Below are 22,931 nucleotides of genomic sequence, written 5' to 3' on the forward strand. Positions count from 1 at the left end.
GCATGGTGTTGGGCGCCGCGCCCGCGTCGCCGGAGTCGGGGTGCCCAGGTGAGGCGGGCGCCGCCGCGGGGCGCCCGGAAGGGCGGCGGCGGCCCGGGCCCCTCGGCTCTCGGGCTCGGCGCGGGCCCCGCGCGGCCGGGCGGCCAAGGTCAAGCCGGGGCGGCGGGGGCCGGGGAGGCGGGGGGGCCGGGGGGGCCGGGGCGGGGGAGGCCGGGGAGGCCGGGGCGGGGGGGGCCGGGGGGCCGGGGCGGGGGGAGGCCGGGGGGCCGGGAAGGCTGGGGCGGGGGGAGGTCGGGGGGCCGTGGAGGCCGGAGCAGGGGGGTCCAGGGCGGGGGGAGGCCGGGGGGCCGGGAAGGCTGGGGCGGGGGGAGGCCGGGGGGCGGGGGGGGCCGGGGAGGACGGGCCGGGGGGGCCGGGGCAGGGGGGAGGCCGGGGCCGGGGGAGGCCGGGGGGGCCGGGGAGGGGGGAGGCCGGGGGGCGGGCCGGGGCGTGAGGGGCCGGGCTGGGGGGGGGGGGCCCACCGGGCCGGCGGCGGGGGGCGCGGGGTGGGGCGGCGGGGCCCGGCTCAGGGCCCGGAGCAGCTGCGGGAGCCGGGACGGGGCGTCTCGTCCCGAGGAAGGCGCGGGCCGGGGCGGCGCGGGGCGGGAGGGCGGCTGGATGGGACACAGCAGAAGCTTCCAGAAAGGATCAGCGTGCGGCGGGGGAGCTGGGAGGGGCCCTCGGCCGGGAGGGGCGGCCGCCGGAGAGGCCCACCGGGAGAGGGCCTGAGGGGTGACCCCCAGCGTGAGGCCCAGGGTCCTTGCGGCCTCCCCCTGGGGTGGGGAGCGGGCCAGCTCCTGCTGGCAGCAACGGCGGCTCCAAAGGTCATCAGCGGCCGGGATGACCGGTGCCGGCGGGACCCTGGCCAGCCCTGCTGAGAGAGGAGGGGGCTGCCCGCCTCTGCGCCCCAGTCTGGGCCTCTTTGGCAGAAAAAGCTGGTTGTCGGCGGGGGCCGGCGGCTCCGCTCTCCTTCCTGGGCCGGTCGCCTCCACCGCGGAGGGCCGCGGCCAGGAGTTCCCGCGAGACGGCCGGCCCTGGGTGTCCCTGCCCAGGGGACACGGCCTGATCGCGCCCCTGCAGGCCTGCCTGCCCAGGAGAGCCGGGGAGTGGCCCGTAATCTCGGACAGTGCAGGGCAGGTCCCACCCCGAGGAGGAACTTAACTGGGCCAATGACAACCCGAGGAGCCCAGGCCCGGCGCCGCTCCCGAGGGCTGCTGTTCCTGTTCCCCGGCAGCGCCCGCGCCCGCGCCTGGCAGGAAAGGGGAAGCTGAGTTCTGCCCGGGCCTTGGCGGGTTCGTGAAGCCCAGTGCAGGAGAAAAAATTCTGCACCCCCTGCCTGACAGCTTGAGGAGTGATTGTTGCTCACGTCCCTTTGTGTAGACTTCATTTTCCGGCTTCGGAAACCCCCAGATGAGGCCTGTGGTTTATCCCAAAAGTGGCTCCGGTGGCGGGGCAGCTGCGGGAGAGGCGGCGGGTCTGGTTAGACCGCGGCGTGCTGGGGAAGTGAGTTTCGCCTCTGGCTTCTATGGAAACAAAACACTTGTCCTCTGCATTTCGCAGTGGCGCCAAGGGCCAGCGGAGCTGCCGGGGAGCTGTGTGCCGGCCGGGCGGGGCTCCGGCGTTGAAGGGCGCCCCCGGCGGCGGGCCTGGAGCGTGGGGCTTCGTTGCAGGTCCTGGGTGCTGAGCGGGCCGGCGCGGCTGGGCCCTGGCTCGTGCTCTCGGCGCTGCGGCGAGCCTCGGCTGGAGCACTGCAGGGAGCGGGCCCTGCGGCCGGCGCGCCCCTTGGCCCACGCGGGCGTCCTGACCGCGCGGCAGGAGTGATAAGCTCGCGGACGGGGTGGGGGGGACGGGGTGCGCCTTGTGCGGGGTGTTCCTGGCGAGAGGGTCCCCTGTTCCTGGTGAGGGCCGAGCCTGGCTCCGTCGGCTGCTGTGTCGGCCGCCCTGGGTGTCCCCACTCTCCGCCGCCCTCCCCCTTGGGAGGCCCCTGGGTAGACTGACCTGATGGTCCCGGGTGGGCGGAGCAGGTGTGACCTCCGAGGGGCCCGCGTGTCGGTCCCGGGCAGGGGCTGTGGTGCCCGGGAACAGAGCCCGTGTGGGTGTGGAGACGCGCGCAGCGGCCCGGCTGTGAGGGGTGCAGCTGGGTGGGTCTCCGCGGGGGTCGTCCCTCAGGCCGTCAGCACCCTCAAGTGAGCCTGTCCATCTTCTCCTGTCCTCTGGTGCGCTGAGGCCTGGGGGCTGCCGGGGGGGGCTCAGGGCGGCCCAGAAGCTCGTCAGCCTGCGGCGTGTGCGGCGGGATGGCGTCTGCGAAGAACACGCGGGGGACGGTGCGCAGGTTCCCAGGCGCCGCGTTAAAAACACCAGTGGGGGGGGGGAATAGCGCGTTTTGGCTTTCGGGGTCTTATTCTCCAAAGCGTCTGTTTAGGTCAAGGTTTTCCTCTGGGGATTTTGATGTTTTCTTCTGAGAAAGCCGGGCGGCGGTGAGGGGGTGCTGGGGAAGCCGGAGGGAACTCTCGCACCTGGTGGCCAATTTTTGCCAAAAGAGCCCTCCCCACGAGGCCGGGCCGGCCGGGGCTGGGCACGCCTGTTCGCGGGCGTTGGCTCCGCGGCCCCTTCTCCCGGGCCGCCCGTCAGGTCGCCGTGCCTTCCTCCTCGGGGCACGGGGGCTGGGAAGCAGCCGGCGGAGAGAATCTTCTGGGGCTTCATTCTGACTTATTCTTGATGCTGCTCTGCCTGGAAATAGAAGGCACCGCGTCAGGGGGTGCGGGCGCTTATTTCCACCTGGCTCTCCGCGTTGATGATGGCGGGCAGCCCCCGGGGCTCACGCCGGGGTGTGGTCCAGGTGGAACGTGGTCCCCGGAGGCGCCCCCACTTGGAGCTCCACCGGCGCTGGGTCCGGGGTGTGATGCGCCCGACTCTTGCTCTGTCATGTTTCGGTTCGGGCTTGGAAAACCAGGCTGGCCGAGCGCGGCGTGGACAGCTCCGGGCTCATCCTCACCGCGCCAGCTCGCGCGGGCTGGGCTGCAGGGACGCGGGGCCCAGCCGGAGCCCAGAGGCGCGCCCTGAGCCTGTTTCCGGTCTTTCAGGTGAAGGCCGCAGCGATGCTGACGCTGGCGAGCAAGCTGAAGAGGGATGACGGCCTCCGCGGGTCCCGGGCGGCAGCCGCGGCCTCCGACTCCACCCGGAGGGTGTCGGTAAGAGACAGGCTGCTGGTGAAAGGTAAGGCCGGCGGGCGCGGGCCCTGGGGCTGAGGTCTCCCGGGTGTGGCCCCCCACGGGCAGCTGCTGCAGGCTCCGAGCGCCCGCCTGAAACTCCTGAAATAGAGCTGCCCTCGCTGGCGGCGGGGCCTGCGCCGTGGTGGCGCGGACGGCAGGCTCGACACGAGCAGCCCGCGTCTCACATGGGCTTCTGTGGGCCGTGGAGGCCCCGCAGGGGGTGAGGAGCGAGGCCCGAGACCCTGGCCTGGGGCTGCCACGCGCAGCTGGCGTGTGTCGGGGACACCGTAGTTTGCCGGTCCGGGAGGGGTGGGGCGCCTCCTCTGCTCGAGGCCGGGCTCCACGGAGGGGCTTCCTAGTGCACGTGTTGGGCGCTTGTGCTCGGTGGCACCCCAGTTTTGTTAGCAGCCTGCCGGCAGGCCAGGCACAAACATTTGCTGGGGTACCCGGGTGGCTCGGGGAGAACTATCCCTGCTCTGAGGACTTGGGATCTGCAGGCCTTTGCTTTCGGATGAGTTTGTGTTTCTTAAGTGTCGGGGAGCAGAGAGGGGCGAGTGGGGGATTGGGCTGCCTGCCCGTGAGGTGGTCGGCGCCGTGGGGGCCCTGGTGAGGGCGGGCCCCTGGGCAGGTCCCTGCAGGAGAGCGGGTGTGCATGGGGTGCCGTGTCCACTGTGCAGCTGGGGCGTCCTCCGGGCCGCCTGCCTGTTTTCCCCCGGCCCTGCATCTTGGCTTCACTCGGCTTGGCTGGCCCCCAGGGCGCCCGGCGAGCAGGAAGTGTGTCTTGACACCTTGGCATGGCCTGCTCTGCAGCCCAGGCCAGACCCAGACCCAGACGCCTGGCTGCAGGGCAGGCATGTCGTCCTCCGCCCCGGCCCCCACCCCACCCCCCCCCTCCCCCCCCCCGGGGCTGCAGCTGCTCCTGGGTCGTCTGTAGAGGGAGCCAGACCCGAGGACACCAGGGGAGGAGCTTGGTGCGTTTGGAGCGGAGGCTATTTTAGTGCCTGGGAGTCTCCGCGAGGGAGGAGCGTGAGCTGACGGGGCGCACGTGGGAAGTAGACTGTGCCCTCCCCTGCGCGGCCTCGTCGCGGTTGACAGTGGCCAGGCCCGGTGTCGGCCGTCGCCGGGCAGTTCCCGTCGGCCTTGGCACAGGTGGGCCAGGTGGGTGGTCATTGCACACCCAGGGACTCTGCTTTATGGTAGCAGGACGGCCTGGCCTTGTACTGGCACTGGCTTGGGGGGGCGCAGACCCACAAACAGACCATGTGAGCAGAGCAAAAGTGCAAGTCCACGGAGAGAGACCCGAGGGGAGCTCAGAGGCCCCTGCACCCGCGCGCTGCCTGGGACTCACCGGGAGCTCTTGAGTGAGTGCTCCTGCGGCCCACTGAGGAGCTTGAGGCCGGAGCCCCCAGCTCCTGGAGTGGGAGGCCCCGGGAGCTCGCAAGAGCCACCCAGGAGCCACGCTGCGCCACCCCAGGCCGCCGGGCTCTGCCTTCCACACGTTGCTGCGGAGACCGAGTTCCTGGGACCAGTCCTTGCTGAAGGTGGGGCTTGGAATTGAGGCCCATTCAGGAGCAGGCCTGGCGTTCGGGGAGCTGGCGGGATGAGTCTGTCGGGGCCTTGTCCACGTCAGCCCAGTGGCCCGTGTCTCAAGTCAGTGCTGGGCTCTGGGCTGGGGCTGAGCTGTTGGCTCTTTGCGCTGCCGCCGCCTCTGTGGGTGCCATGCAGGGCTCCCTTGGGTGGTACGGCACGTGGTCCCAGCGCCGGCTCGCGTGGTGGAGGCGGCGGGCCCACTCCCTGCCGCGCGTAGAGGAGGGGCAGGAAGAGTGTTGGTGCCCGTTCCCCCCCTGGCAGGCCCTGGGGGCTCCGGGTCAAGCTGACCGTGGCGGCAGGTATCCAGCGCGTCCAGCAGCGCCGGAGCCGGGGCCCCACGCGCGCACCCAGCCTTCAGACACTAGAGCAGTGACCCGGAGGGGAGACCTGCTCCCATGGGCCTGGGGCGGCTGCCAGCGGGGCCGGGTGGAGGGTCAAGTGCCAGTGAAGCTGCCCGGAAAGTGCTCCCCTGATGTGCAGCGGGAGCGGGCTCTGCCAGCCCCCACTGCTCATGCTGACGGTGGGTGGTGTGAGGCCTTCTGACTCCTCCCCTCTCTCTTCCGGCTGCCGGGGCTGCGCTGGCTTTCAGGGTTACAGCCCTGCTTCCCAAATGTGGCAGGAGCTGCGAGTGTGCAGGACCTGCATTCTGGGGCTCTGCGGGGGCCCTGGGCCTGGCTGGAGCAGTGCTGCCCCCGTGGAGGGGCTGATGGTCTTGGTTCCAGTCTCTCAGGTGAGGCCGCCAGGCCCAGGGCGGGGTTGGGGAGAGGGCTCGGCTGCCCTGCCCGGAGTTGCCCGAGGGGCGCAGGCTGGCTCCTGCCGAGAGAGAGCCACCTGCGCCCACGGTCAGCCTCCGTCTCGGTCACTCCGGCCACATGACCTGCCGAAGGTGAGCGGCCGCCGTGGCAGGCCAGCGTCCCGGGTGTGGGGCTGGGGCTCAGGACCACGACTCGCGGGGCCCTTCCTGCCACGGCACCTCTTCCTGGCTGGGCGCACCGGCCTCTTGCCTGAACCCTGGCCCTGCAGCAGGCCTCACCCTCATGACCTCATCCAACCGCCTCACCCGCTAAGGACCTCGCCTCCCAACAGCCACGGAGCGCTTTGGGGCTCTCCCTGCCGTCCCTTGGGAGGGTCTCGGGTCCCAGGACCTCACGCGGGGTCTGCCTCACCCCCGGCGGCACGTGCGCTCGTTTGCCAGCATGTGTGCCCAACGCGGAGCCGGGCTCAGGTCTGGACCCCCTCAGGCCGGTGCCCCCTACGAGCGGCCAGTGCCAGCCGTGCTGAGAGCCTCCTGCGGCCCCGGGCTCTGGGCCGGGCCGTGCCACTGTGCTCAGCGGGGGCATCGCGATCTGGTGCTTCGGTACGGCCGGGCTCCAGGGGGTCTGTGGCAAGGGAGTGTGGTTTCTCGGCAGGAAGTTGTGCAGCGCCTCTGTGCACGCTCCCAGGTGCCGCCCAGCAGGCCTGGCGGGGGCGCGAGCGTTAGGCCTTGAGCAGGTTGAGAAACCTGCGTCTCGTTCCGTCCCGGTAGGCCAGGGTCCGCCGGGCTGGCCACGTTGCTGCTTTGCCAGGAGGCCCCCCGGCAGGTCAGGCGGCTCGCGTGGCTCCCGGGCTCTAGTCCTCTGGGGTCGGTGAGGAAGGCACTGGCTCCCCGAGCCGTGAGCCACCTGCCAGCACGAAGTGTCGCCGGTCCCCGCGAGGACCCAGGCGCGCGCGCAGCTTCTGTTTTCTGCACGGGGCCCAACGGATTTGCGCGCGTCTTTACGGAAACCAGCCGTTTCCCAGCCCCGGGCTCCTGCTGCTCCGGCTCTTGGCGGGGGAGGCTGTGGCTCGCCTGTGTCAGAGGGCGCGGCGCGCCTTCCCCGGCCCCCGGCCTCAAGTGCGTGGCACTGGCGGCGGGGTGCAGGTGGCGGCACGCCTCCTCGCGCTGGAAGTCTAGACTACCCTGTGGCGTCCCCAGGCCAGCCTTGCCGGGTGCGGGCGAGACTACTTGGCGGGGCCCAGCAGCCTGGCAGCTCCCTGCACGCGGGGCCGTCAAGCCAGCCCCGAGGCCCCCCAGAGCAGCGGCAGCAGAGGCCTGGGGAGGGCGGGGTGGCAGATCCTACACGGAGCTGACGGAGTCGCCGAGTCCTGGCGTGTTGGAGGGTGCGGTCGCGGCGCCAGAGCAAATAGCAGGGAAAGTCGCGTCCCGCTCTCCGAGCGCCCGGCCAGCCCCGCGGTGTCCAGGTTCCTGCGGCAGGTACCCCGTGCTGGGGGAGGGGTGACGAGGAGCAGCTGGACCCCCACACCCTACTCCCCACCCCCGGGCACCGTGAGACTAACAGCAGCGGGTCCTGCAAGTCTCTGTGTGTGTGAACTCCCTGTAAATCTGAGCCCCAGCCCGAGGGAAGGTTTCATCAGTTCAGTTTCGGATTTTGCTCCATGTTCTGGAGGAAATTGCCCATTTAGAGCTGGTGCTTGTGTGTGGCGCCCTCGACGGACATTAACCACACTCTCTTTGTTTCCACAGAGGTTGCGGAACTTGAAGCTAATTTACCGTGTAAGTATCGCGTCCCCAGACGTAAGTGCCGGGAGATCGTTGTGTGGACGGAGCTTCTTTGGAGTCTCAGTAGCTTGGCCTTGTGAAAGCCTGGTCCCGCGTGTGGGGGTCCTCCCCTCGCGCGGGTGGGTAGCGGAACCCTTTGCAGGCCCTGAGAAGGGCGCTGTGGCCCGTCTCCTACGTGTCGTGCCGCGGCGCCCCCAGTGTCAGCCTCGCGCGCCTAAGTCTGCGTGCTCCACGGGGTCTTGCCCGGGCCTCTTGGAGTGAAGGTACATAAACCAGTGGCGGGCAATCGTGCTTTTGTACGTGAGGACACCGGCCTTGGGGTCCAGCAGGCGCGGGTTCGCGATGCGCGCCCCCCCAAAGACTCGGTGGGCAGCCGCGGCCTCTCTCTGACATTGATCCCTTTCCTCTCTGTTTCCTTAAGACGTCACATCTGATGGGCCATGTAGTAGTTGTTGAATTAGACCTTTTTAGCTGCAAGGCTGAGGATCTGTGTCGATGTGGGGGACTCTCTTACTACCGGGCCTCCAGGCTGGAGAGGATGCCCCAGAGAGCTTGCTGGGAGGCTCCGGCCAGGGGGAGAGAGGCCCCCCCAGCCTCCACCTAAAGTCGGAGCGTGTTGTGGGTGTCGTCACCCACAGCGCGTTGGGGAAGTGCACGTTGTTTCTTGAAAGATTACTTTAATATGTAGTTTTTATAAATATAACAGGTCGGGAAAGAAAACGTTTCGTACTGTAGGTCTCGGCGAAGAATGTCTTAAAAGTCGCTGGAGTGCTTGACCTCGCATTTTCCTCTAGTCACAGCGCAAAGAAAATATCTAGGGATTCAATTAAAAGGTTATCTTTTGAAACGAAAGATTCTCTTTCTGCCTGTTGAGAGATGAGCAGCACTCGCGTGTGGTCATGTGGATGAAGCAGGACCGGCAGCATCTGGAAACCGGGTAGTGGCTTCGCTGTACAGGTGTCTTATTATGAACGCCAGGACCTTTTCCTAGTAAGGTGAAATAAGTGACGCGTCTGTTTTCTCTCCCATCACATCTTCCCGTTGGCTGTCACTTGAGCTGTGGAAATTCAATCCACAACCACGAAAAGCCCCACAGAGATGATTAGGGTTCACCCCGTGGAGTGTAGCTTTAGCGTCATCTGAGGAAAAGGTCTAGAAACAGTACAACGTCACCATTGGCTTCCACACAGGATCTGGACGAAAGCCCCAGGTTTGGGAAAGTCCTGCCCCTCCGTGGACTGGCCGCAGGCAGTCAGGGGACGGCCGGGCCCTCCCCCCGGGCCGAGGGGGCACCGCAGTCGGGTTGCGCAGGCGCGGGGCTGCCCAGCAGCGCGCGGGTCATCACGCTCAGGAGGAGGCGAGGAGTGACCTGCTTGTTGGTCCGTCTAAGCCGTCTGTCAAGGCAGAGGCCCTTGCCCTGGGGCCGCAGCCCGCGGGACCACGAAGCCGCCCGCCCGTCAGAGACGCGGGGTCCGAGAGGCTGGCCTCGCCCACTGGGAGAGCGTGCTTCCCCCCTCCCCCACTCCCGCTAGACCCCCTGCGCTCTCCGCGGCAGACCCTGTCGGCCTTCGTGCTTGGAACGTCGGACCTGTTTGCGCTTGAGAATTGAGGTTATTTTCAGCAGTTCCATTGTTCTTGCTTCACCTCCATGACGTCTTGGTTCTTGGCGCGCCGGCCTGTTTTAGAGGGACCGGTTCCATCTGTCCCTTTTCTGAAGCGAAGGGGAGCGCTGGGTTAGGGCCAGAGCAGTGAAACGAGCAACAGCGTGAGCGCCAACCGCCCCCCGGGCATCCGTGCCTCGTCCTGCTTGCCGGTGCCCGCGGGGAGATGGCTTTGTTGTCCTAGGCGGGCCTGGGGGGGGAAGCCCATTTGACTTACTCTGTGCACAGTGTGAGCGAGTGACTGGGGCAAGTCTGGGGACCTGCCGGCCCGCATTTTCTTTACTTCTCAGCACGGAACGTGACTGTCATTTCTTTTTTTCAAAGATTTATCTATTTATACAAGAGCTGGAGCACAGACCAAAGGCGTGGGAGGGTGAGAGGACTCACCAGAGACAGAGCGGGGAGCAGAACAGGCAGACGACCGAAAGCGCTGCTGAGGGGAGCAGCGGGTGTGGGTGTCTCCGTGGCCAGCCAGGAATCGAACCCGCGCTGCGAGGCTGCAGACAGCTTCACAGCGCGGCGCTCAACCCGCTGCGCCACCGGGGAGGCCCAACGTGGCTGTCATTTCTAAGCCCCCTCGCTCTTCTGGCCGGGACTACCTTTCCCTCGGCAGTGATTTTCTCAGGGATTAGTGAGGCAGAAAAAGGCAGTTGTGTGTGTGTGTGCGCGTGGTATCTGACAGGCCGTGATTCCGTGGGCTGAGCCTGGCAGAGGAGCAGGTCGCGAGTCAGCCTTGACCCGGCGCGGGTGCCGCGGTGGTGAGTGTGCTGGGCGAGTCTGAGTCCGGGCCGTCCTGTGCTGATGGACGTTCCTGTCATGGCGCAGCTTGGCAGATACTCTCAGGCCTGTGAGGAACAACCTCCAGGAAGCTAGCCATGCCTGCGTCGGCTCCTTCCGGGTTCCTCGGGCATTTGTTCCAGGAATACTTGCCTTTCCCAGGGCCACTGCCTGTGGGAGGTCAGTGCGGGTGCAGCCAGCTCCCCGCTGGGAAGGCCCGGCCTGGTCAGACCCCTGTGACTTGTGCCACGTGGGCGGGGTCGCTGTCGAGTCGCAGGACATCGTGTCACCCACAAAGCTGTTTCCACTCGGGCTGTAAGGACATTTGAGGAAAAGTGCCGTGGGCACCCCGGGTGGGGGCCGACCCAGCGGGCGTGCTTCTTTGCACCTGCACCTGCCAGGAGGGCCCGAGAGGCTGTGGTGGCCAGCAGCTGGGAAGCCCATGTTCAGGTCTCCTCAGCCTCGAGCCTCCCTGAGGTGCGCTTTCTCCTTCTCGTGGTGAGGTTGCGTCATTCTTGAAATAAGCAGCAGGAGCTCTAGCCTCGTGAACGTTTATAAGTTGAAAGAGAAACGTGCCAACTCAGAATCCGTGACCGACCCCAGGGAGGGCAGCACGGCAGTTACCCGGTTCATGGTTATCGGGGGTCAGCAGGATCCCCTCCCATGGGGCGCAAGGGCCTCTGCTGCTTTAGTGCTCCCCTTCCCTCCCCCCCCCCCCCCCGCCACTGCCCTGGGTGTGTCCGGGATGCCTGCCCCACGGGCGCCCGCAGTGCTCACCCCCTGACCGCTGTTTCTTTTGCAGGTACATGCAAAGTGCATTTTCCTGACCCAAACAAGCTTCACTGCTTCCAGCTCACGGTGACCCCAGGTAACTCTCACATTCTGTGCTGACGCCATGGCCAGGGCTCAGGTCGCCAGGTCTGTCACCTTTGGCGTGCTTTGTCCTGAGATCTGAGACTCCTGACGGGGAGGGCGTTCACAGGAAGACAGGCGTGTGCGCTGCGGTCAGGCAGTCGGCCCAGTGCTCGACTCCCGGTGCATCGGAGTAAAGTCCACGACCTTGACGACCGATGGCGCCTGAGTGACCACAGAGCTGGCTGGTGCAGAGGGTGTGGACTCGGGCCCTCCTGCCACTTCTGCTGCAGTGTGGCCAGGATTTAATTGCTCAGGACTCTCAGCTGCGCCCCCACCCCCGGCGGGGCCATCTCGCAGGACGGGGAGGGCATGAAAGAGCTGCTGTGCGGGGAGCCCCTCGGCCCAGGGCCTGGCGCTGGAGCCGCAGCACACTGCGGCTGTGCTGTGAGAATGGAGAAGCGTCTGGGCTCTAGGGGCTGCAGAGGGTGACGCCCCTGGGTCCAGCGGGCCATCCGAGGGAGGCCTGTGCCCTCAATACCGCTGGGTTCCCGGAGTGGAAGCTGCCAGCTCTCTGTGGCCACTGGAGTTTGCCTGGTGCCAGGGCTAGTGGGTGCTGGCGGGGGGGGGGGAGGGGAGGAGCCAGAGGGCACGCGCACAGGGCCGGGGGCTTCATTTGGGAAGTGGAAGAGGAGTGAGACGCTGGGACCGCGTGTGTGGCTGACCGAGCCTGGAGGAGGGCGGGAGAGTGGCCGTAGGTGAGGTGCGGAGGCGCCCTGTGTGCCGGGCTGGGGTTGTGGGGGCGTCGCTTGCTAATTACAGGAGAAATTCCATTTCCCACGCATGCTGCGGACGTGTACAAGGCGTCGTGCCCATGTGGCAGCTCCCGAGCGACTCTGGGGCACAAGTTCAGTCTGGTGGCACCTCTGCTGGGTGGAGGCTGTGCCTGTGAGGTGACCGCCCCCGGGCAAGGCCCTGAAGGAAAGGGTAAGGCGCTGCATCGGGAAGCGCATCGCGGCCCCTGCTGTCCTGGCGAGGGTGTCGCGGCTCTTGGTGACTGGGGCACCCCATGAGCACCCCGTTAGGGCCGCTCCCTAGGCAGTGCTGGCTGCGTCTGGAGTGGTGGTAGCAGCCGGGTTGGCTCTGGCTGAGTCATCTCGCGCGCGTGTTGGGAGTGAAGGTATTTCCTTCCCTCTGGCTTCGGAGGGCTCTGCAGTGGCTGTGGGGTGACTCGGCCCCCCACCCTCTCCAGGCCCGGCTTGGTGTCCCCCTCGCCTCTGCCTGTGCCGCCTCCCCCGAGTGACGGGTGCTCGGGCTCGCGCGTGCTAAGCGGAGTCGCGTGGATGTTGTGCTGATTAGAACTTGTCAGGGGCGCCATCTCGGATGATCCTGCTGCTCTGACAGCGGCGCGCCAGTGATTGCCCCACTGCACATCGGGGCGGGTCCGGCTGCACCCTGGGCGTGCGGGGGAGTCGGCGTGCGGCTGTGCCTCCTGCCCGCTGCCATGGGAGAAGCGCAACGGGCCCGCAGCCCCCGCTCCTGCTAACAGCATGTTTTTTTTAAAAATTGGAGTCGTGCTCTCCTCAGGATTGCAAAAAATGAACGCGGCGCTCCTGGTGCTGATGTCTAAGCAGCGCTGGGGCAGCTTGACCCTCGGCCTGCCCCCGGAGCTGTGGCCTTGAGGCAGAGGGGACCGTGAGCTTGAACAGCAAGTGGGTTTTTTAGTTTCGGGTTCGTGAATACGTTTGTTTTGTGGCGATGTGACACCACCGCCTGCCTGGTGCTGGCCTTGGAGCGCGGCGCCCTGGAGCGAGTGCTGTTGCTGGTTCGGTCATGATGATAGCTGCTGCCTTGAAGCCGTGCTCATCGTGGGCGGCTAACCCGGAGCTTTAACTCCTGGGACTGCCCCAGGGCCTTGCCGGGGCGCCCTCCACTGGCGGCAGCGCCAGCAGGTCCACAGGCGGAGCCTGAGGGCAGATCCAGAGTCTGGGGCTGGGAGCTGCACGTGGAGCCTGTAGACGCGGGGTGGTGACGCCCTCCCAGCCCCGACTCCAGGGGGCCCGCTCGGGTGGAAGGCAGCCCCAGCACTCAGCTGCCAGCCCCCGGTGCCCACAGCAGGGGCTCAGCCCTGGGTTTGGGCTTGGGTCCCCAGGCCTGGGGCGGGGCCTGGTCTGCAGGCGCCGGCACTGGGGCACAGCGGCTGCTGCTAGGCAGCCTCCCCCAGAACTGGCCTTGTCTTGGGGAGGCCAGCGGCAGTAGAGGACCCGGCAGCTTAAGCAGGCAGCTGCTTCCTGAGATACGTTGCAGGGGACACATGGGTGCTGTGCTCAGAGAAGGTTGGGGCTTTGGTGAGAGCAGGGCTGCTTAGGCCCATGTCAGGGCGGGGGGGGGGGGGCGCATCTGTCTTCTGGAAGGACACATGACCTGAGACTGGCCGGGAGGGGTGGGTGGCACTGGCCGGGCAGGCCCATGTGGACGGGGAGGGGCTGCGGGCCCGTTTCTGAGCTGAGCCTGCGTGTTGGCCATGTCGTGACTTAGCGTTGGCTTTGTTGTTGTTGTTGTTGTTATTAATTTAAAGGATATTTTTGTCTTGCTTTGTGTTTTTTTTGATAGATGAGGGTTACTACCAGGGTGGAAAATTTCAGTTTGAAACTGAAGTTCCTGACGCGTACAACATGGTGGTGAGTACCCTGCGTCTCGGCCTGTCCCCCTGTGTGCTGTGGCCATCCCCGCGTGGCCCCCGGGCCTGGGCTGCACACGAGGCTGTCTCCACTATGTGCTCAGAGTTTGGGGGTACACACTTGAGTCTGGGGGCCCACCCGGGTCTGGGCAGGCGCGGGGGTAGTTCCAAGCTGGAACCCTGATTTGCTCAGTCTGGCACTGAGGATGAAAGCGTTGCATTTAGAACCATAGCTTTGTTTACAGAATTGCACCAACGGTGAGAAGTCTATAAAGCACGTGTTTGTACATTTGGGGGTAAAAGAATGACGTGTAGTTCTGGACTGTTAAGTAAATTTACACCCAGAGCCACATGTCGCTCCCTCAGAGGCCCACCTGGGGAAGATTTACACAAGTACTGCTGCGTTTTGTTTTGGCTTTGGTGGGATCGGGCCCGTTAGCAAGGCTGCAGAGAGTGACTGCATGGACACGAGGCAGCAGCGGGCATGTGAGGCCTGGCATGATGGGCACGCCTGGGAAGGGCCCTCCGGGCAGGCACGATGGGCTGGGGTGACAGCTGGGCCTCCTGTCACCGAGCTGTGATCTCGTGAGCGAGTGAGCGCTCGACATGACCCATGTCCTACCGGGAAGCCGCGGCCACCGCTCGAGCAGCCTCTTGCTAGCATGAGGCAGACTTTCCCTGCAGGGCCGGGGGGCTGTCCTGGGTGTTGTGCCCCACGCATTGTCTCCATCGCGCGTTCTTCTTTTAAAAATAAGCTTTGAAAGACGAAGAACCTGTGAAACCGCAGACCGTGTGTGTCGCCCCCCCGGGGCAGCTGGCCTCGCACGGACAGGGCTGCGGGCAGGGCCGGCTGACCACACCGCACCTGCTGCTGGGGTGCGCTTCCAGGAACCAGGTGGCAGGCGTGGGGTAAACGGCGCTCATTTCTGCTGATTTCAGGGCTCCCCCCGACCCCTAAATCCCCCTCTGGAGTCTGTGCTGACTGGCGTGCTCAGCGTCAGTGCCTGGAAACTTCCTTTTCAGAACCTCGCCCCAAGGTGGGGCAGCTTCTCGATTCTTTTTGTCATTTTGGGAGGAAATAAGTAGCACCCAGTGGTCACTTGAATCGGGGGCAGTCGCCCCGTCTCAGCTCTTCGTGTTTCTGTGAGCTGCTGCTGCGAGCGCGGCCGCTGTGGGTCGGACTGTTTGTCGCCAGGAGCTGTGAAAGCTTTGTGAGACCGCCCAGTGTTTCCTGGGCTGTGGATACTCTCCCGTTCTGCGTTCGCCTTTTCTGTCCTCGTTCTGTAGGAGTTAGCCGTTTCGTTTCACCGCTGCCGTCAAATCGCCCTTTTTGTGAGGTTTTCGGGTCAGGAAATGCTGAAACTGGTCCCTGGGAGAGGGGAGAGGGGTGCCTCACGCGCACCTCCTCCTGCAGCGCCCCTGTGGCTCCAAGTCCTTTGCCTTCAGCGGCCCTGGAATCAGCTCCCAAGTGGGCTCCCGACCGTGTCCCCTGCTCACCCCCGTGGCTGGCAGCGCGATCCCCTGCCTGGCCCGCTTCTCCTTGTCGACACGCACGGTCTGGCTTCCGGGGCGGGCGGGTGGGCGTCCACACAGATCTCAGCTGGAAAGGTGGGGGTCTGGGCACGCAGCGCTGATGCGCAGGGCCCCTGACCTGAGGCTGCAGCGCGGGCATGAGGGGCGGTGGGCACCGCTGCTGGGCCGCAGGCATGTTGGGTCCACAGGGGGAGGGCGATGGCTTCGGGCCCTTTGGGTGCCGAGCCACGGCGGCATCTGGCCCTGGACACTACTGTCCCGTGACCTGGGCAGGTGCTGCTGGCTTCCCTCGCCTGGAGCGGGCCTGCTGGATGCACCTTCCTTGCTAGCGCCCCGTGAGCATGCAGGAAGCGAGATGAGTGTGCTGAGGGGGGTGGGCGCTCGGAGCCTCGGGGGCCTCTCTGGGGTGCAGGACAGTGAGCTTTAGTTTCATGTGGTGGGAGGGGTGCGGGACCAGGCGGAGCAGAGGCTCAGGGGAGCATGCCAGTGGCAAAGTGCTGCCTGGGTGCCGTAGCAAAGACGAGACTCGATGGCAACGATCTAGAAACCCTCAGCCTCAGAATTCGCCACAAATGGAGATGCCAAGTGATGCACGGGAGGGGCTGCCCTCCTTTCGGAGCCGGCGCCTCAGCCCTGGGACGAGGTGGCCCCTGTGAGGGCCCCTCCCCGCCCAGCCTCCTAGAGGGAGGGCACTCTGCCCGAGTGGAAGCCGGGACCCGCCCTCAGCCCCAGGGACGAGCAGGAGGTGCAGACGCCCTAAGCCGACCTGTAGTGTGTGGCCCTCCCGCACATGCAAGCTCCGCCGGGCCCGGCCTTGGTCAGGCCCTAGCAGGCCTGGCCCACACCCCAGGGTACGGCCAGTGGTCAGCTGGGGTATGGCTGGCTTCCCCAGTGAGGCTGGCACCCCTGGGTGAGGGTGCCGGGCCGGGGCCACCTCACGCTGTGGGCGTGCTTGCAGAGCCGGGATCTCCTTGTGTTGCAGCCTCCCAAAGTGAAATGCCTGACCAGGATCTGGCACCCCAACATCACGGAGACAGGCGAGATATGTCTGAGGTGAGTCCCTCCTGTGCTCTGTGTGTGTGCAAGGGACGTGCGTGCCGGGTATCTAAGCTCTTGGCGCCTCTGAGGCGCTTTTCCAGCTGGGCCGAGATCAGGGAGGTCTGGGAACCACCAACCACTCCCCTCTCCAAGCCCCCCCACCCCCACCCCGAGGGCTCAGCCTCCAAACCGTGTCCTCCGGTGCCTGCGGCCCTGCTGGCCAGCCCGGCAGCTACCTGGGCTCTGCCACCCCTCCCCTTGGGAAAGAGCCGGGCCCCCCTGGTCTCCGCTTGATTCCCCATGACCCTTCCCAGCAACACTCCTGCGCCCTAGCTAAAGACATCTTCAGGGCGGGGGAGGACTGGCACCTGCAGCAGGGCGGGAGCCCGGGGCACAGGAAGGGCTGCCTTGGAGGCAGAGCCCACAGGCGCTTGCCCAGGCGCCACGGCCCCTCTGACCCGGTCTGTCTGTTCCAGCTTGCTGAGGGAGCACTCAATTGACGGCACTGGCTGGGCCCCCACGAGGACGCTGAAGGTAGGCTGAGCGCCCCGACCCAGGCCGCGGGCCCTCCCCTGGTCACCAGCCCCCCTTAAGGACCGCCCCATCCTCGCAGCTGTGTCCACGTGGGGGCCAGGCACACACGCTCCCCCCCACCACCTCCCCCTGCCTGCGGCTGCTGGGCAACTCGGCCCATCCCTCCCTCTGTCCTCATTTCACTTTGGGGTTGGGGTAGGACCGTGGCCGCCATGGGCAGGAAGGAGGGTGGGCGGGGACAGTGTGTAGAGGGAGGCTGCGGCCAGGGCCACTGCACAGGCTGTTGTGGCCCCGCGGCCGCTGTCCGGGAGGAGCAGCCAGAGACGGGCGTGGGTCCCCTGGGCCAGGAGTGATGGCTCTGGGCCTAGGCAGGGCAGGTTCTTAGGGGACTGCCCTCCCGGGAGATGGCAATAGGAGCGCGGCCACTCATGGCCGGAGAGGACGGTCAGACGCCGGCCGTCAGCCAGTGGGCGCTTAGGGGGAGAGCACAGGACTCCTTCTGAGGTTGGGGCATGGCAGGCACAGGGTCCAGGCTGCTCTGAAGTGTGGTCCCCACCACTGAGGCGGGCTGCCCTGTCCCTCCCCGCGTCTCCTGCCCGCTTCGGGTTTAGCCACCTGAGGTGGTCCTGGCCTGGGAGGGGCTCCTGCCTCCCTCTGCCCATCAGCTACCCGCAGCTCTGTGACGTCACCCTTCCCCAGTGGGCTCTGCCCTCACGCCCATCCGTCTGACCCCGGCCCCACCGGGAGGGCGGGGACAGGTGGCCAGAGGAAGCGAAGGCCCACGAAAGCCGCGGGGGCAGCGCTCTGAAGGAGAAGGGGCCTTGATGGGCTGGCGGGAGTGCGGGCGGTCCCACGCTGGGGTCACAGGTCACAAGTCAGCCGCAGGCCACCTTGGCTTGCGAGCTCTCTCTGGTGACAGTTTCTGACCTTGGAGTGCTGGGAAGCTCAGTCTTGCTTGTGGAGCATCGAGAGCGAAATGAGGAGACTTGTGTGCAGCGACGGTCCCTTCCCTGCGCCCCGGGAGGCAGCAGGCGTCCCTGTCTGGTGGCCCACGAGCCAGCTCTGCTGGGCGGGGCAGGCGTGGGACCCGCCCCAGGAGGGGGTGCTCTCCTCCACCCACGGAGTCGGTTGATTTTCTTCTGTGGAGAGCCGTGGCGCCAGGGACGGGGCTCGCTGTGGCCTGCGCGGCTCAGCTTCTGGCTGCGGGTTCCAAGACGGACCGCGCCGGCGTCTGACACCTGCTTTTCTGCTCTCTTCTTTCAGGATGTTGTCTGGGGATTAAACTCTTTGTTTACTGTAAGTATATTGACCCAAACCCCACGTTTTCCTTGACTCCCCTGGCTGCTGCCTTTAGCCTCTCTGGAGGGGTAGACACCCCGGCAGCCGCGGGCCTGCTCTTGCGCTCTCTGGGGTCAGAAGACACAGCAGGTCTGGAGTGACCCCCAGGGGCAGAGGGTCCCACTTCTGCCCTGCTGGGAGGCCGCCCCTGCCCCTTGGGGGGCATGAGCCACGCCCATTGCTTTGGTCTCCTTGGCGGGGCGCCTGGCCAGCCCCACTGTCTGCTCTCACCACCAGCCGCTCTGCTCCTCGGCGTCCAGCTGGGGTGTGTGGGCCCGACCCCCGGGTTTTGCATGCCCAGACCCGAAATGCCCTTCTCGGGGATGAGCTGCCAGGTTTCCTGTCCTGGGGAATACTCCACCGCGGGGCTCACGGGCAGGAGCTGTTAAGAGCTGAAAGGGCTGTTGTTTGCATTTTTATGTAGCGTTTATTTCTTATGAATTTTAGTTTTTTGATCATAAAAAAAGTTTAAAAGGAATCAGCTCAGGCCCCGTCTCCAGTCATCCAGGGTCGCTTTAAAGCCGGAGACGGCGCATTGCCCGCGCCCCTCCCTTTGGACAGTCACGGGTGAGCACGTGCCAGCTTCTCTTGGCCAACCGCTCCTCGCCTTTTTGAAAAATAGCCACATGTTGAGAGAATTTCCGTTCCTGCTGGGCTTTGTCAGCAATCAGGTGCTGCCATTTGCCCGTCAGATCCCTGTTGCCTAGTTCATAGAATGAGGGGGGCCTTGTAAGGGCGGAGCAGCCCCCGGGGCTCACGCTGCCTTTCCCTCTCCCCAGGACCTCCTGAATTTCGACGACCCCCTGAACATTGAGGCCGCAGAGCACCACTTGCGGGACAAGGTGAGCCAGCCTGGGCCGTCCCCGCTGAGGGTGGGGAAGCCAGGCCGCGCGCTCCAGGGCTGGGCTAAGTGTGGCCTCTGTGGGGTGTGCCCGGGGAGGCTGCTCAGCATCGCAGGCAGTGTTGGCACTACCAGGTGGTAGCCCCCGCCCGCAGGCCGCCCTCGGTCCCTGTGATCCTGGCCATGCCTGCGTGTTTGGCTTTGGTCTGAAGTAATGGGCCATGTTCGGTTCCTTATTTATTTGTTTTTAAATGTTTCCTTGCAGGTCAGTGCATAAACTCACCGCTCAGCTCAGGAGCTGTGTAGTCTTCTGTTAGGAGCTCTGTCGTGCTTTTTAAAAATCCATTCTCTCGTTAGAGGGCAGTCTGTCTTTCCCATCGACGAGTAGTAGTGCAGAAAACAGCCCTTGCACACGCTTCCTCACGGAGCGCAGCTGGGGCATGCGGCCTGGGCGGGAAATGGGCCGAGGGGCTGGTCCCCTCCAGTGTGCCGGCACGCTGGGCCGAGCGAGCGCGCTTCACTTCTGGCCCGGCTTCCCTGTAGAATACTCACCACCCGGTGGGTGGCCCCCAGCACGCCGCCTTGGCTCCTGCGGCTCTGACCATGCTCTGAAGTTCTGGAAGCCTCGGGAGGTTCTGTGCGCCGAGCTTGGTGTTGGCATCTGTTTGTGGAGACGCGTGGGCTCTCCAAGCATGCCAGGCTGGCGTCCACCCCGACCCTGAACCCAGGGCCCGGGGACTGCCTCGGCAGGGCCTGCAGCGAGGGCCGACGCCCGGCCAGGTGCTGGTGAGGCCTGCAGAGCCTGTGAGGGCCGCCGCAGGGACCGTGGGGGTGTGCCCAGGGGAGGCGAGCAGGCCGCCCGTCAGCCGGGGTCTTGCTGAGGGGGTCCCGGGAGGCGTGCTGCTCTGCCTGTCTTCACAGCCTGCCTGCCTTCGGGGTACTGCTCCACGCCCTGGCCCCACCTCAAAAGGCTGCGTTCCTGTGAAGACCCCACCAGTTGGAGCCGTGGTGAGGCCGCTCTTCGTGGCTGCCGCACAGGCCTCCCTGGGGCTGTTGGGGAGACCTGCCACCAGGCCTATCTTTATTTTTCTTGGGGCACTGCTTCCTGCTCTTGGTATGAAATCAGGGGGTGACTTGCAGTTTCTAAGCTTCCAGCTTCCAGTGGGTGAGCCAAGTCCTGCAGACCCTGGGCCGGCCCGCGGGAGCCCTTGCCATGTCCTGGCCGGAGCGGCCAACCGCTTGTGACTGACTTTAGTGGTCATTCATTGTCCCGACCTCATGATGGCCACTGAGCGGCCACGCACCCAGGACAGACCTGTGAAGGACTGTCCCCACCCCGTCCCCGTGGTGCGCACAGAGCACGGATAAGCAGGCCGGGGGTGGGTGTTGCTGTTTCATGTAGGGTGCCCAGGGCAGGCCTTTTTGCTCAGTGTGACTAGAGGTTTGCCGTGAACCAAGAGGGTATCTAGGGGCGTCCCTAGCCTGTGCAGAGACCCCTGGGGCAGCACCGTGCTGGGGTGTGCGGGGAAGAGTGTCAAGGTCAGCGTGACAGGGAGCGGGACAGGGTGGTGATGGCGGCAGTGCCTCGAGTGGGGCCGCTGGCTGGGTGCAGGCTGTTCCTACTCCTCCAGGGTGCGGATGCTCGCATGAGAGCTCGGGGGTGCTCTTGTTGCCCCTGACTTGCTGTGAGGAAGCCGAAGCATGAAAGAGGTAAAAGACTCGCCGGGAAGGGGCGGAGCGTGAGGTCTGAACCACGCCCTCTGGCTCCGGGCCCATGGTCCTCATGCAGGTCCTGCTCTGTGACCCTCAGGCCTAAGGCGGGAGGCAGGGGGCGGCAGAAGCCTCATGTGGAGGGCCTGGACTGGACTGCGGCCTTCGTCCTGGGTGAGATGATAGTGCAGAAGGGGTTAAGACGAGGCAGAGGAACCGGTGGCCACAGGTGGGGTGGGGTCGGGTGGCCATGCGCCTTGGCTGAGGCTCTCAGGACCTGGTGGTATCTCTGGCTCCTGGACTTTGCGGCAATGGCCTTGTGAGAGATTTTGCCAGAGGTATGCGGGCTTCTGTGCTGCCCACCTTTGCCATGGGCAGGCTGCCTCGTGGACAGGAGCAGACATCTTTCTCCACTTGGTCACCGCGACCTTGGGCACGTCCCCACGCCATCCAGCACATTAGGGCCCAGAGCTGAGCTGGCCGTGTGGGGGCCGCAGTGGGTGACGCGTGGCTGGAGCACAGCCCCCCCAGGTCCTCCGCCTCTGTGGCAGTGAGGGGACCAACTGGCCACTCAGCCATGGCTGGTCCTCCAGAGCCCGGCCTTGACGCCCAGCCAGACCTCACTGTGCGCTTTCATGTTGGGGCTCACCTGTCACCTGACAGGACAAAGCAGCGGGCCCCACGGGACCTCAGTGGCCTGGCGGTTGTGTTGCAGGTGTGGCTGTGTCCGGAGCCCCATCTGAGAGCCCCTGAGGTACAGGGAGACCTCGGATGGGCAAGCTTCTGTCACTCAGGGCCCTTGCTTACTCCTGCAAGACAGGCATTTGGCTTCCAGCCCTACAGCAAAGCTGGGCACACACCTGACTGGGGGACTCCAAGTCTGTGCCACCCTGCTTTGCCTGAGGGTCAGTCTAGACTGCCGGTGGCCTCTGGTTGAGGCCCAGGAGGACTGTGTGGCTCTGGGGCAGGGTAGCACCTGGCAGTGAGATCCCAGAAAGTCATTCTGGGGAGAGGGCTCAACGCAGAGTCTTCCCTGGGGCAGCCGCCCTCACCCACACCTACCTGAGCCTGGCCTGGCCCGTGCGGACCTCGGCCCCACTCTGGGCCTCACTGCCCCATCCACACAACGAGGGGGCTGGTGGCCCCTTCTGTCAGCTTGGTGTCCTCGTCCCGCCCAGGCGGCCCCCAGGAGAGGGCTGGTGCGCAGCTCCGACGCCACCGTGGCCCTGCACTGGGCGGCTGAGGACGGGCGCCGAGCGGGTCCCGCCTGCCCCTCACTAACTCACCCCGTCCTCCCCCCCGCAGGAGGACTTCCGGAACAAGGTGGAGGACTACATGCGGCGCTACGCTAGATGATCGGCGGGGCGGCAGCGGGCTGTGTCCCAGCCTGTCTCCAGCGGCAGCCTGGAGGGACCCTCCCCGGTCCTCGCGCTGGGCCGTCCCGCCCCGCGGCCGTGTGGTCTGAGGAAGACCCTCCCGGACGGCCCTTGTAGACGGCGACGCCGCATAAATACAGCAGCACGTGTGCTTGGGGTCTAACGCGTTGTCTGCTTCCCTAACATGTTCGCTCTCTGAACCTGCTGTCGGGCCGCCGCGGGGCCTGAGGAGGGGGATGAACTCGAGCCACGGCCGGAGCCCGCTTCTTCCCTCCCCGGCAGAACCAGCCCCCGCGCCCGCGGCACCGACGCCTGCCCGGCGCAGCTGCGTTTGCACGGGCCGCGGCCCCGGGGCCGGACGCGGGGTCTGGCCGCTCCGGGAGCTCAGTCACTCACTGTAGGTCTCTTACTGAAATGCGTATTTTATTTAATGTAAGTATATTTTGGAACAGATTTGTAATTTGTACAATTTAATGCTTTAATTATTTTTTTCTATTCTCATTTAGTTTGTACTTTCATTGTTATAGAGCAGACAGACAGATGCTGGGTCCCGCAGCTCTTGCAGAGAAATACAAAGGAAACACGAACGGCACAGCAGCCATTCTGTCCCCGCGCAGCGCGGGGCGGGCCCCGAGAACCAGCTCTCGCGTTCGGGTCCGGACGGGGCAGGAAGTTCCGGGGCCCTTTGACAGTGGAGCTGGAGGATTTACAGAAAGGAAAATAGAGAAAGCTGGGGGGTCTGGGTGCCCACCTGGAGCTCAGCGTGGAGTCCCAGGGAGCCCCCGCTGCCGGGAAGCTGGCCAGGCCCAGGGGCGCACTGTGGCAGAGCCCGCGGGCCTTCTCCGCTGCCACGGCACCCGGCCGCCCAGGGGTGAACTCGCAGTCGGTGGCCGGCAGCCGGACGCGGTCGTGTCGGTGCGCAGGAGCGAGGACGCAGCAGCGGCGGCTTCCTCTGGTGTCTGGGCGACCGGACCAGTGAGCAAGTACTGGGCGAATGTGGGCTCGGTCCCGCGCTGCTGCCGGGCGCTCCCGGGCACTGGCAGCTCTGGGCCCTGTGCGGCCCTCCCCCACCCACCTGCCCTGCCTGATGTGTGGTCAGCAGCGAAGGGTGGGGCCCTGTTTCTGGCCCGTGCTGAGGAATCGTGTCCAGCAGACTGAGGGCGGCTGCCTCGTGGGCCACACCTCTGCTTAGAGCGGGGGGCAGGGGGCTG

The 22,931-nt window shown here is 65.9% G+C and overlaps 1 protein-coding gene across 1 annotated transcript; it reads left to right on the top strand.

Annotated features, from left to right (window-relative positions):
- UBE2F (ubiquitin conjugating enzyme E2 F (putative)) lies at positions 1-22,518 on the top strand. Its single transcript, XM_037524273.2, has 10 exons — positions 1-48; positions 3,123-3,255; positions 7,345-7,374; positions 10,621-10,686; positions 13,284-13,351; positions 15,866-15,936; positions 16,398-16,455; positions 17,719-17,751; positions 18,573-18,635; positions 21,650-22,518. The coding sequence occupies exons 2-10, from the start codon at positions 3,138-3,140 to the stop codon at positions 21,698-21,700; spliced, it is 558 nt and encodes a 185-aa protein (XP_037380170.1). The 5' UTR covers positions 1-48; positions 3,123-3,137; the 3' UTR covers positions 21,701-22,518.
- Positions 22,519-22,931: the final 413 nt, after the last annotated feature.

Source organism: Talpa occidentalis, unplaced genomic scaffold (genome assembly GCF_014898055.3).
Source record: "Talpa occidentalis isolate TD23 unplaced genomic scaffold, MPIMG_talOcc4v2.1 talOcc4.3, whole genome shotgun sequence".
Classification (NCBI taxonomy): Eukaryota; Metazoa; Chordata; class Mammalia; order Eulipotyphla; family Talpidae; genus Talpa; species Talpa occidentalis.

Bases quoted from the DNA above. Each gene is read 5' to 3' on its own strand.
- UBE2F (XM_037524273.2), top strand. From the start codon at position 3,138: ATGCTGACGCTGGCGAGCAAGCTGAAGAGGGATGACGGCCTCCGCGGG. The intron at 13,352-15,865 runs GTGAGTACCCTG...CTTGTGTTGCAG, and splicing joins CTGACGCGTACAACATGGTG to CCTCCCAAAGTGAAATGCCT. The intron at 15,937-16,397 runs GTGAGTCCCTCC...TGTCTGTTCCAG, and splicing joins ACAGGCGAGATATGTCTGAG to CTTGCTGAGGGAGCACTCAA.